General features: G+C 39.7%; 1 protein-coding gene across 4 annotated transcripts in view; it reads right to left on the reverse strand.

The window, feature by feature from the left end:
• LOC134570713 (uncharacterized) overlaps positions 1-14,076 on the reverse strand; it is a 124,567-nt gene that overhangs the window by 35,807 nt on the left and 74,684 nt on the right. For 2 of the 4 annotated variants that reach the window (XM_063428660.1, XM_063428687.1), the window contains 8 exons: positions 10,118-10,224; positions 8,670-8,701; positions 7,233-7,261; positions 6,746-6,828; positions 6,404-6,432; positions 3,033-3,100; positions 2,205-2,266; positions 1,438-1,463 (listed from right to left, as the gene is read on the reverse strand). In XM_063428660.1, the coding sequence (XP_063284730.1) occupies positions 1,438-1,463; positions 2,205-2,266; positions 3,033-3,100; positions 6,404-6,432; positions 6,746-6,828; positions 7,233-7,261; positions 8,670-8,701; positions 10,118-10,224 (436 nt within the window). The remainder of the gene's footprint in view (positions 1-1,437; positions 1,464-2,204; positions 2,267-3,032; positions 3,101-6,403; positions 6,433-6,745; positions 6,829-7,232; positions 7,262-8,669; positions 8,702-10,117; positions 10,225-14,076) is intronic. The other 2 variants (XM_063428669.1, XM_063428678.1) reach the window with 2 other exon arrangements.

The raw sequence follows: 14,076 nt of genomic DNA on the forward strand, positions 1-14,076 counted from the left end.
AGAGATACAGAGTTTTCTTTTCTTTTTTTAAACTCAAAGGGGTGGCTTCAAGGGGACAGACTTGGTGTATTAAGCAAGAGTTGCATAAGGGGACAGAATTGTTGTATTGAGCGAGCGTTGAAACCTAAGGTCCAGCAGGTTGGCTAGTACAGACCTGGTTCACTGTAGCTCTGCATCCCAGTTACTGAGCGCTCTTTGAACACCGAGTTTGGTCCTCACAGCCGGTTCCTATAATTGTATCATTTTTATTTAAGAGGGGTGATGATGGGGGCACGTTTGGTGGGTGTAGAGTAAGGATTTTTCTCAAAGACACCACTGTACAGCTGTTAGCTAGCATTTTGTAGCACTGTCTGGTTATCAGTGGCTGCTCTCTCCTCACTGAGTTCGCTCCCTCAACCCCAGAGGCATTGCTCTCATAACTGTATCGTTTCTAGATACACTAGTATCATCCAGAACAGTTCTCATTTATATGATACACTTACCTCTCATGTTATTGTCTCGTTGCCTCTTTTCCCTCCTTCATGGGCACATTATAGTTTGCCATTCTCTCTACCCTACCAGATTCCGTGTTGGATACTGTTAGCGGGGAGTAAACGGAGGGTACATAGCACGAGTCAATCAAGAGTTTATAGTGTACCTGTGAGATATACAGCAGTTTGGGGGGCGTTCATTCGTATAGTAACTTGTAGGTTATCACCTTAGGTTATACTATCCCCATCCAGCACGCTCTCACATTTATTGATATCCTCCCGATCTATTTTTCTTTATTTTGGTTTTCTTTATTTTGTGTATTGTATTTTCATTTCTCTCCCTTTTTTGTTTTGTATCTGGGTCCTTACCTCAAGCATTTTATGCATTAACTATTAAAAGTTATATTTTACTTTTTTGTACATATGTATGGATAATCACTAGGGGGCGCCCTACTCTCTCTCTGACCTACAAGGTCTGCTTCACATGAGACAAATAGTTTAGTAAGCCGTTTATTTCTTGATTATCTTTCCTTTTTTTGCCTTGACAGAGATTACTTGTTAAGTTCACGATCCCTAATAGTTGGTAATTCATTTTACTGTTACTCTGTTTTTTTTATTTTTATTAATCTTGGCCTATACCCTGCATGTTAGGGTCTCTAATATTTCAGATACTCCACTACCCACTAATTTCACAACTAAGAACATTGTAAAGTTTGAATGACCACTTCACGAATTTCAATTATGTTGCTTCTTCTACTTGAGATTTTCAACTCACCCTCCTCTTATTTTACTTTACACAATAAGTCCTAGACTCTTAATCCACTTATTATTCCCATCCTACAAAATTACTCTCTTGCCTCTAACTATTAACCAGGCTTCCTAAACAGCTCAAATATATTATTCTACTTAACTATCTCACCTCGCTATCTTAGGCATTTCTCAATTAAATTTCCACTTTTAAACTTACCCTAGACATGGTGAAGTTTCAACCACCTAAGAATACAAGAAAGCAAATAGCTACATTTAATTGGATTTTTTTAAGTACTTTTATTTTTAGAATTAAAGGGACCAGCATCACTTGAACTGTATTTTTAAATCAACAAGCAAACACTTTTAAGCAAATATAAAAAAAGTGAAACGAAGCAAGAAAGACTTTAAAAAGTATATATTAAACATTTATAAACTTACTATGAACTTGGTTAGATTGCATTTTTGGGTACACGTACACCTCTAAGCTAGGGGAGTTTGTTAAGCCTCCCCTACCACTTAAACCACCCATCCAAGTTTCAGATCAGTCCACTATTAACAGACACAGGGCATCATTGTGCAGCAGCAAGACAGTGAAACCTGTAACCGCACTGCTCTGCATGAATCACACTGATCAGACTCCCTCTCTTCTCCTCCTGTCAAGATGTTGCAAGGTGAAGAGATTTTCCAATTGCACATGTGAGAGTATATCAGGCATGCCCAAGCACTTTTCCAGCATTCTTGGGGATAATACACTGATTGGTAAGATCAGTATCCCCCTGGATTGGGTGTGGAAAGCATGATTAAGAAGAAGCAAGTAAATATGAAACAAATCATATTTACCTGCTTTTCTAGCCTGCAGAGTGAGGCAACTGTCTCATTTAAAGCTAAAGCTTTAGAATGTCCCTTTAAGGGGTAAAAGGAGGCCATGAATTTCTAACAATAAACCACTGAAAAAAAACCATATAAAATGTATTTTTTACTCACCCCAGATGGTGAATGCTCAGGTGTACATGGTTCATGTTTATATGCAATGTTACCTTCATTTCCTAAAATGTAAAGTGAAAAAAAAGATTCTGTAAAAAAAAATATAAACACTAAATAATTTTGTACAACTAAAATAAGGAGATTAAAAAGTTCAGCACACAGAGACAAATTTTGTGAGGGCTGAGACTGTAAAAAGATTGTAATAAAATATGTTTTTGTGAATGAGACAATTTAATAAATCCTGAAGGGTCTCTATAAATAGAACTAAATATCACTAGCCCTTTTTCTATGTTGCCACTGCTCTGTTAATACAAGAATTCTAAAAATATATTTTTCACTCTGATCTATAAAATAATGACACCTTCCCTGGAGTATTCAGACTAATTCTGGGACAAGTGCACATCCTAACAACCACATTTAATGCGGGTAAATATGGGACAACAATACTTTTTCAGGGCAGAACTTTTGCTTTCCATGACATCGCCTGGAAACATTTAGCATGAGCTATGCTAAATAGAAGTTGCGGGAGAGTGAATAAATAATAGTGGATATTACTATTTTGCCAAAGGTATCCCTAGAAGAAACGTATTACATCCAATTAGGTTTTTAAAAGGTATCGGCTGTTTTGGCCCAAGATGTAAAGTCTGCACATGTGGAATGAACATTCCGCAGAGCAACACCATTTGGCCAGATTTTGCTAGCACAGCTGGTGTCTGCTTTGAGGACTGGGTGGGAAACCACTGTTCTAGAGCCTCATCTGCAAAGTGAACATTAATTTTCACAACATCATAAATCTATTCATTATTGCCATTAGCTGCACATGCTTACCTGTGGAGGTGCTATTGAATTCATCATCATAAAATTCATCATCAGTTTCAGAATCACTCTGTTTGTCACTGTAGGAAAAAAATAATAATATACATGCATTTTATCAAATTAATTAATAAGCTCCAGTTCAACAGCTGCAAAGTTGTAAATTGCCTAATCATATACTAGGAATACACATATATGTCTTTTATATAATTGATGTAATCAAAAAAGGCTTTTGTAGTCAATGCTGTGATTTTACGGAAGAGTAGGAAATATCCTTCCCCGTACCCCACACAACTATGCCAAATAAACAAAATATAAAATTAACTTTACTTATCAATAAAATAAAAAAGACAGAAAGATCAAGCTCAACAAACATTTTCTAATTAATATATCAATAATAAAATAAAGCTGGTTCATGGTTAACACAGTGAAGAGGTTTAAGCATGCGTGGGATAGGCATAAGGCTGTCCTTGCTATTAAGATGAGGCCAGGGACTAATGAAAGTATTTAGAAAATTGGGCAGACTAGATGGGCCGAATGGTTCTTATCTGCCATCACATTCTATGTTTCTATTTTTCTAAGCTCATGCAAAATTGCTTTTTATAGAGTTGGACATATACTGATTCTTCAAGGTGGAACATGAGAGTCCAGTCCTTTTCGGTCCCATTTATGAATCGTTTTTTCATAGGTGCAAATTATGGCAGATCTACATCAAATTTGAAAGCTAAGCCATTAATATGCATGCTATTCCTTGTGCTACACCTGCTGATATCATTCGGACTTAAAATTAGCTTCTATTACAGGTTAGAACTGGATAATTAATTATTTGCATATATATTGTGTTCTTTTACTGTATATTCTGATTTGGCATCAAGGCTATTCACTTAAAAGGGCACTGACCAGGGAATTTAAAATTTTAGGACAAAACAGGCAAGCTGAAAAAACAGTAAGAGATTTCTTTCAGATTCGGTTATTTTGTCCTGACATAAGATCACCTTCTCAATTTCTGACAATTCATACTTTAGTGGATAAACCTGCACGTAACTTTTAATTTACAAGCTATTGTCTCCTCCAATCAGAGTCCCTTTACTAAAAGCAGGAAGGTTCCAGTTGGCATTTTCCTCCAATCGATGTCCCTTTACTGAAAGCAGGAAGATTCCAGTTGGCATTTCCCTCCAATCAAAGTCCATTTACTGAAAGCAGGAAGATTCCAGCTGGCATATTCCTCCAATCAATGTCCCTTTACTGAAAGCAGGAAGATTCCAGCTGGCATATTCCTCCAATCAAAGTCCATTTATTGAAAACAGGAAGATTCCAGTTGGCATATTCCTCCAATCAAAGTCCATTTACTGAAAGCAAGAAGATTCCAGTTGGCATATTCCTCCAATCAAAGTACATTTACTGAAAGGAGGAGGATTCCAGTTGGCATATTCCTCCAATCAAAGTCAGTTTACTGAAAGCAAGAAGATTCCAGCTGGCATATTCCTCCAATCAAAGTCCATTTACTGAAACAGGAAAATTCCAGTTGGCATATTCCTCCAATCAAAGCCCATTTACTGAAACAGGAAGATTCCAGTTGGCATATTCCTCCAATCAAAGTCCATTTACTGAAAGCAAGAAGATTCCAGTTGGCATATTCCTCCAATCGATGTCCCTTTACTGAAAGCAGGAAGATTCCAGTTGGCATATTCCTCCAATCGAAGCCCATTTACTGAAAGCCGGAAGATTCCAGTTGGCATATTCCTCCAATCAAAGCCCATTTACTGAAAGCAAGAAGATTCCAGCTGGCATTTTCCTCCAATCAAAGTCCATTTGCTGAAAGCAAGAAGATTCCAGCTGGCATATTCCTCCAATCAAAGTCCATTTACTGAAAGCAGGAAGATTCCAGTTGGCATATTCCTCCAATCAAAGTCCATTTACTGAAAGGAGGAAGATTCCAGTTGGCATATTCCTCCAAAGTCCATTTACTGAAAGCCGGAAGATTCCAGTTGGCATATTCCTCCAATCAAAGCCCATTTACTGAAAGCAAGAAGATTCCAGTTGGCATATTCCTCCAATCGATGTCCCTTTACTGAAAGCAGGAAGATTCCAGTTGGCATATTCCTCCAATCAAAGCCCATTTACTGAAAGCAAGAAGATTCCAGTTGGCATATTCCTCCAATCAAAGCCCATTTACTGAAAGCAAGAAGATTCCAGTTGGCATATTCCTCCAATCGATGTCCCTTTACTGAAAGCAGGAAGATTCCAGTTGGCATATTCCTCCAATCAAAGCCCATTTACTGAAAGCAAGAAGATTCCAGTTGGCATATTCCTCCAAGCAAAGTCCATTTACTGAAAGCAGGAAGATTCCAGCTGGCATATTCCTCCAATCAAAGCCCATTTACTGAAAGCAGGAAGATTCCAGTTGGCATATTCCTCCAATCAAAGTCCATTTACTGAAAGCAGGAAGATTCCATCTGGCATATTCCTCCAATCAAAGTACAATTACTGAAAGCGGGAAGATTCCAGTTGGCATATTCCTCCAATCAAAGTACAATTACTGAAAGCAGGAAGATTCCAGCTGGCATATTCCTCCAATCAAAATACAATTACTGAAAGCAGGAATGTATTGGGGCTGATGTGTACTGTGCCCATTACTGCCGCCCAGGAGTGATGGGAGTGAGCGCAGGACTTGTTTTTTTTTGTATTTGTATTCACTTTTTGTATCACACAGCTAGGTTGCAATGCTGCTGCCCATCCCATGTGTTCTCTATTAAGGGTTAATATGTATGTAGGGGTGTATATAAAAAATACCCCTCTGTCTCATTAGAGATATCTTTGCCAGAAGCTCAATGAAGCAAGGTGAATGGTTAGCGTACGACTCACCCCCCCGGCGGGTTTGCCTTGACGTTGGCATGCGAGCATTCCCTCCAATGGCCAATGGAGTAACTAAATAACCTCCATTTGTTTAAATATACATAGAGATTTAGGAGAGAGCGCAGATATTTTCCTCTTTGTTTTTTACTGTATGTATTTGGATATTGCTTATATTCAGCTTGAGAAATGGGTAGCTAAGGTGATTTACCAGTAGAAGAATGACTCACCGAGATAATGCCATGTAATTATATTGGGGCTAAGAGGAGAAAAGGTTACAACCCACTACTGCTAACCATCTATCGAAACTGCTGTCCCAATGTTCTGTTTCCTTATTGACATGAACTTTGCGCTGTGGATCAAGCTGGGGCAGAACATTTCTCATGTAGCTTGGCATGAAAAAATGTAGTAATATATGAACAATCAAAGAAAGTTTCAGAAATATAAAGGCAAACATGAATTAAAAAATAAATAAATAAATATATACACTCTTGATCAAGAATGATGCAATAAAATGATGCAATAAAACTCACCTATTTGATCCACTAGTTCCTGGTTGTACCTAAACAAAAGTGGATATTAGCAAATACTTAATAAACAGCCTATCTAAGCCTGTCTAAGACAGCTATGCTTCTAGTTCGGCAACTTCGGCCTTAAATTAAAAATTCACTCTGAATTCTCACTTTAGTAAAATGTATCTGAAAAACATTCCCAATCCTAAGGCAGTATACTCTGTGCTAAAATGTAGTAAACTGAAATTCAATTTGAAACATTTTGTTAATAAGGAAGCAAATGTTTTTACCCTGAATTTTACAAATTTTTCATTTTCAAATCACCACAATAGTGAAAAAAATATTTCTCTATACCAAACTTACATTTGAAGATGTAGATGGCTCATTTTGCAACATTTCCGGATTATAGCCATTACCCGGTAGTATGTTTTCATCTTGTGCAGCTACTGAAATGGAATGACAAATGTCTCTTATTTTGCACAAAAAAAATATGTATAAAAATCTGATTTGAAGGTTTCAAAACAACCACAGATATATAGTCTGAAACTGGTGTAGAGGACACTAAGCACACAGTGAGCTAGATGTGAAATCAGCAATGAGGTTTTAGGAATTGGTACAGTGGTAGCAGAAAGATGGACCAGTTGTAATAAAATTAGGCTGCATTGGAAAAGGGGACAGGAAAGGGGAAGGAGGTGCTGTAATGGACAGGGGATGCAGAGTTATCATGTGGCAGAGCTTACTGGTGAAAAGGGTGTGTAATTCAAAATGTCTGATTCCTGACACCAGAGTCTCCATTTGGGATTACAAAGAGTAATTATACTAAAATAAGCGCAAACATCCAGTATCTTACCACCTTTAGAATGTGTTCTCCTCCTTTTTCTGCAAAAAAAAAAAACCCCAATTAATTTAATTTACAGAATACAGACAATATTTGAAACCTCCATGCTCACTGACATCATGATTGGAATGTTTTATAAGTTAAATAAATTTGTGTGTATTGTTGCCACTGTGTACTCAACGACTTAACTGCATATCTATTGCTGCATCGATTTGTGAGGACTTGAAAATACAACTTGCAAAATTTAGGACATACATAGCTCAGGTGGAAAAAAAGACTACATTTCAGCAGAATTTTAGATTTTTCTCCAATATGCTTCCTTGTTTAAAATTTACAGTAGATTCTCAGATCACCAAATCTCTGTTTAGCCACTTTTTAAAATTTTTAATATGATGCTCATTTACCCCTATATTTAACATACACGTATTAGTGAGGTGGGAAAAATAAAATTCAATGTATAAATCCACACCTCTTTAACCTGCAACTAGGTGCCTCATCTTAGCACCCTGGTGGTCATTGTTATAAGCTCTGTCCTTTGCACCTGGCAGCCACCAACGATTAATGAAGCAGATTTGGTGTAAAGATCATGCCACTGTAGTATCACTGCTCAGTTCTCTGCCATTTAGGAGTTAATTCACTTTTGTTTCTGTTTATGCAGCCTATATTTAAAAAAATAGTTTTATTTTCATATGCATGTTAACTTGCTTTATAGGTTTTTATCTCCTGAGTTGTGAATTGAAAGTTAATCACACACACCACGTTCCTGCAGGGTCTAGAAAGTTATTAACAAAGCATGAGATAATAAATGCTATATTATTATAGAACAGGATGTGCAATAAAGGAAGTTTAAACATTAGATCTCTCTTACAGGGAGGTGTGGCCAGGGCTGTATAAACAAAGTGATTTAACTCCTAAATGGCAGAGAATTGGGCAGTGAGACTGTAGGGACATGATATATGCACTGAAACTGCTCCATTAAGTGTAAATCTGAATTCATACGACTATGAATGTATTTGAGTGTGCATACAGTTATGTGTGTCTGAGTGAGTAACAGCATGCACATTTGTGTCTATAAGAGTATGTGTGTAGATGCATGTGTATATATATATATAGGTATTTTTATGAGTGTGTAACTGCATTTGAGAAAGGACTAACCCTTCATTCATAAAACTGAGTGAAAAAAGTACATACTTTTTTTCACTCAGTTTTATAAAGGGGAACTAGCAATAGGCTGAGGATGCATTTTGGCAGCACCCAGTCCGAGGCTTCCTCAGTGAAGACTTAAATCATTGGGGGGAGGTTGTTTGGCAGAGCAGACATGCGTTGTCTATTCAAGTTGGGTGTCAAACCATTCGTAAATGTTTTGACACATTTTACAACCTAGCAATGATCAATCCCAATATTTCAGTGACAAACATTTTAAATAATAAAAAACATTACCAGCTTTACCTTGGAAATCCAGTATTATTACGTATCCTTTTCTAGTAAAAAAATGAAAAAATGAAAATACACAATTAGAACAATGGTAATATAATAACATCATTCAAATTAACAGTAATTATACCATTATCGGACATATGTTTGTTCTTTTCCAAAAGCTTACTTTTCTAGAGAGGGGAAATGGTGTATGATCCGAACTCTACTCGTCAAACCATCAGTCCAAAAGACTGCAGCTATGTGTATGGTAAACATACTTTCACTAAGAAATACTAGCAGTACTTACTAGCCATAGCCTAGAGTTATCAGATCACCAATATCTGTGGGACACAATCAGGGTTATTCGCTAAAATGAGAAATGAAGGTGAATCTAAAATTTAATCTAAAAATGGGCAAACTGGAAAATTATCTAAGCTAGTTATGCTTTCAGTTCAACTGCTTTGGCCTTAGATCTGAAATTCAATTCAAATTCTCAGTTTAGTAAATAACTATGTTATAGCCTGGTTACGACCCATCCAGAACTTTTTCTGAGGCCTGGGCCAGTTCGGGTTGACTTTGCGCCTTTGGGGGAATATCATTGCTAACTCAGGCATTGGGTGCATTGAATGCATGCAGCAACGGGAGTAAGGTACAGGGCACTGTATGTGTTTGGGGAGAAGACTGTCCCTTGCATTAATAAGCCAGGATCCACAGCTCCACCTATGTAGCACGTTATTATTTTAATATTGTTACACTGTCTTGTTTTTATTTTCTCATATCTCTGCAGCGAAATTCCGCTGTGTGCTTTAAGAATTCTGTATGTTATCCCAATGCTGTACGTCTTGTTTAGCAAGGGCAGTAGAGTCTAACTTCATCTGAGTCTACAAGTCTAGTTTGGTTATAGTCATTTACTTGTTTGATATGGGTGCATTGCTTGCCAGTAGTTGACTTATTTTGCGCCACATGTACTATTCGTTATTGCTTCTTTACCACAAAAAAGGGGGAGCTTAAATCTTTTTTTCTGTACTTATCTGTTGACGTCACTTATTTGATTGTTGTATTTGATGTCGGTTATATTGCCTATTGTGTCATGTGATACCCACAATAAAAACCGATTGACAAAAAATATAACCATGTTATAACTTTAGCATTCTTTTGGACAGGGCCAGAATGAACCACCCAGGAGTATGTATTATTCATGCACTCCTGGTGTGAAATCACACAATTAATGCATTAATCATATCTGCAACTTTCTGAATCGGGCTGTGATGACTAAAGTGATGTTATGGCAGGAGGAAATGAGACCTGCAACGACAAAGCTATTAGCTGTGCACAACAGAACACAGAACTAAATTAAAATGGTAGAAGGATGGGGGGACAGCGCCCCAAAGAATATATGCCTTATAACTACAACAAGAATAATACAAGTATGGCAAGTAGCAATGGATGATTTGTTATTCTACAGTTACAACTTTTATTACCCTCTTTTTAGCAGATGAAGTTAATTTATTGTCCGCACTCTTTGAGTTATCATCATCATCACCATCTACATCCTCCTCCAAACCATTTGGAGCTATCTTCACAAAGTCTGTAACAGCATGAAAACAAACTTACCAAACATAAAATTTACCATTTTTGACTTTTTATATTGCAACCAGAATTATATATTTTTATTATTTTTTGGTCAATTACATTTTTATTGAGGTAAATGTAGTAACACAAAACAGACAGTGCAACGTAAGAGTCAACAGGGGTTGCACTTAGAGAATATAAGTGTTGCAGGTGATGTCGATACCTCATTTTAACATGGAAAAATACACATGAATTGTACACATGTAATGTCACATTAACATGTAGCTTTCATCATGAATGCAGGCAGCAGCACATATATACATAGAGCCAATAGCCCAGAATAGAATAATATGAGAAATGCATCAGAACTATAATGTAGTAAAGATTTTAGGGAGATAGTCGATTAGCTAATAATAGGCTATACTTAGCATGAATGCTGCAGTTAACTGTGTCTTAGTGAAAGGTTGGACTAATAAGCAATAAAAATGAAACTAAAAGACAAATCAGAGGGAGTAATTGTAAAAATGCTAGAAACTGCAGATATGTGATTAACTAAAGTTCTAATCGAAGAATGTATCAAAATTATAAGACCACAGTGGGGTAAAGCCAACTTGAGTAGGGTAGAGAGGTGGGACACCTGGAAGGTCTTGGTCACAAGGTCAAGACCAGCCGATTCCTTCCGGGCACCAAAGTATTAGGCATTCGAAAGGTTGGAACCCCAAGTGGAGAAGATGTCGACAGATATCCACAACAGCACCGAGGAGTTGTTGACTGCTGGACTGATCCAAAGCCATGGTGAAAACTGTATGGGAGCCGTACTCTCCGTTGTATCTGGGGGAAGTAGTTCCCGATGTTGCCAAGATTGTGGAGGAGTTTCAGTGACTGCTATCTTGCGGGCATAACCACTCAGAGGTGGAAGAAGAGTATCCGTCTGTTTTGCAGGTATGATGGCCTGCATTTGCTGGTAAAACCAAGACCATAAAAAAGTAAATAACCTGTCTAGGTTGGTCAGAGTAAGATGTCAGACCACGTGAGTCCGAAAAGTTCCTGGCGTCCGCCACATTAGGGAAGATGGTGCCCCTTATGGTTGCTCACTGAGATGTTCAGTGGGTCACTATGTCTTTAGTGAGTATACTGCTTGTGTTGGGATAATCCTCACAGGCCAGGGGGCTGTGGGGAAGGGGGATAGTAGGAGTTCCACAGTAGTTTCAGACTCCGCAGGGAGATTGGCCACCTCTATAATCCTATCACAAAGGCCACAGAACTGCTCAACAGCCAAAGGTGCTTGGAGAAACTGTGCAATGCAGTAACTCTGCTCCCACAAGATCAACGAAAAATAAGGTAAGTATAAAGTCCAGGTAGCATGGCAAATAAAAGTAAAAAAAGCTTAAAAGTCAGCTGTTTTCGCAGAGCGGAGACTTGATGCGATTTCACTACCTGGTAGTTTTCTAAAATGTATCAAAACAAGAAACTGTGAAGATTTAAAGGACATTGCCACAATAAAATAAATATACAGGGGGCAGGGCCGGACCGCCATGCTGAGAGGTCACATACAAGACGAGCTCCTGCAGACTAACAAAATTAATACCTATAAAAAGCAAATAATCTACTCATCTGCAGTTAAGCAGCAGCGGTCCTGCGGGCAAAGAGGGGCTGTGTCAGGGACCAGGAACCAGACAGAGACAGAAGTAGATGCAAACACACCTTTATTAATAAATAACAAATAATAAACAAAAGCAAAGTCCAGGAATCAAGCAGGGGTCAGTCACCAGAGCGGGTAGTCAGACAAGCCAGGATCAGGAGCACGGAGAGCAGCGGAGTCAGGAACAAGGCCGGAGTCAGGAACCAGGATCAAACAGGAAACACAGGAACAAGGAGACTTCTGGGAAACAGGAAACCTCGCAAGGGCAAGGAGGTTCTGGGCTTAGCTGCTTAAATAGGCAGAACTGATTAGCAGCAGGGTTGATTACTACTCACAGGTGAGTAACCGTGGCAACAAGCAGAAGCAGCTCATAGTAATTGCAGCTGCAAACAATCACTGAAACAGAAAGGTTTGCTGTTTAAAACAGCAAAGAAACCCTGACAGTACCTCCCCCTCAACGATTCCCCCCATCTCTGTTGGTGGGTCCGGGCTTCATGGGGAAGCGGGCGTGATAGGAACGAAGGAGGGATGGTGCATGGACATCAGAGGCTGGAACCCAGGAGCGTTCCTCTGGACCGTATCCTTTCCAGTGCACCAAGTATTGGATCTGTCCTCTGAAGACCCGTGAGTCATTGATGCTGCGTATTTCATATTCCTCATGATTGTCAATCAGAACAGGACGTGGACGTGGCACTGAGTTGGTGTAGCGATTACAAACCAACGGTTTCAAGAGGGAAACATGGAAAACATTTGAGATGCGCATGTTAGCAGGAAGGTCAAGTGCGTAAGCTACAGGGTTAACCCTTCGAAGTATACGAAATGGCCCAACGTATCGGGGTGCCAGTTTTTGTGAGGGAACACGGAGGCGTAGGTTGCGGGAAGACAGCCAGACCCTCTCTCCGACCTGATAGGTAGGTGCAGGAAGGCGCCTGCGGTCGGCCTGGAGTTTGTAGTTCTGCATTGCGCGTTGCAAAGAACTCTGAACCTGCACCCAAGTGGAACGGAGTTCCCTGAGATGTCCCTCCAATGCCGGTATCTCCTGTGGCAAGAACGTATCAGGCAACATGGACGGTTGAAACCCATAGTTTGCCAGGAACGGGGATAGCCGGGAGGAGGCATTAATCGCACTATTGTGGGCAAACTCCGCCCAGGGTAGCAGATCAGACCAGTTGTTCTGGTGGTCAGAAATGTAGCAACGCAGAAACTGTTCCAGTGTTTGGTTAGCTCGTTCCGCTGCACCATTGGATTGCGGGTGGTAGGCCGAGGAGAAGGAAAGCTGAATTCCCATTTGCGTACAAAAAGCTCTCCAAAATCTGGACACGAACTGGCTACCCCTATCTGAGACTATCACTTTGGGTAACCCATGCAAACGAAAGATCTCCCGACCAAAAATTGTTGCAAGTTCCTGGGAAGTTGGTAGTTTTTTCAAGGGAATGCAATGCGACATCTTCGAGAATCGGTCAACAACCATGAGAACGACTGTATTGCCACGAGAGACCGGAAGATCTACGATAAAATCCATGGACAAGTGGGTCCAGGGTCGTTCACCATTAGGTATGGTTTGCAGGAGACCCACTGGAGAGCGTCGTGGGGTTTTGTTTTGAGCGCACACAGGACAGGCAGCTACAAAAGCGGTGACATCCGAACGGAGACTAGGCCACCAAAATTGCCGGGATACGGACCAGATTAACTGGTTTTTGCCTGGATGTCCAGCTGCTTTGGAGTCGTGGTATGTACTCAATAGTTTCGTACGGAGGTTAATAGGTACAAAACAACGGCCATTAGGTTTCTCTGGAGGAGCATTACTTTGTGCAGCCAGAATCTCCTCGCCTAGGGGTGAGGTGAGGTTAGTACGGATGGTTGCCAGTATATGGTCCGGAGGAATCACAGGAGTAGGGGTTATCTCCTCTCTAGATGGAGGGGAGAACTGTCGAGACAAGGCATCAGCCTGGATGTTTTTTGTACCGGGCAAGTAAGAAACCACATAATTGAATCTTGATAGGAAGAGAGCCCATCTAGCTTGCCGGGGGGAAAGTCGCTTAGCTTCAGAAAGATATGTTAGATTCTTGTGGTCTGTGAGTATGAGGATTGGCACTGAAGTACCCTCAAGAAGGTGCCTCCATTCTTTGAGAGCCAAAATTATGGCTAGAAGTTCTCTATCACCAATCTGGTAGTTGCATTCCGCCGGGTTCAATTTCCTCGAGAAATACCCGCACGGATGCCTGG

Source organism: Pelobates fuscus, chromosome 1 (assembly GCF_036172605.1).
Source record: "Pelobates fuscus isolate aPelFus1 chromosome 1, aPelFus1.pri, whole genome shotgun sequence".
Taxonomy (NCBI): Eukaryota; Metazoa; Chordata; class Amphibia; order Anura; family Pelobatidae; genus Pelobates; species Pelobates fuscus.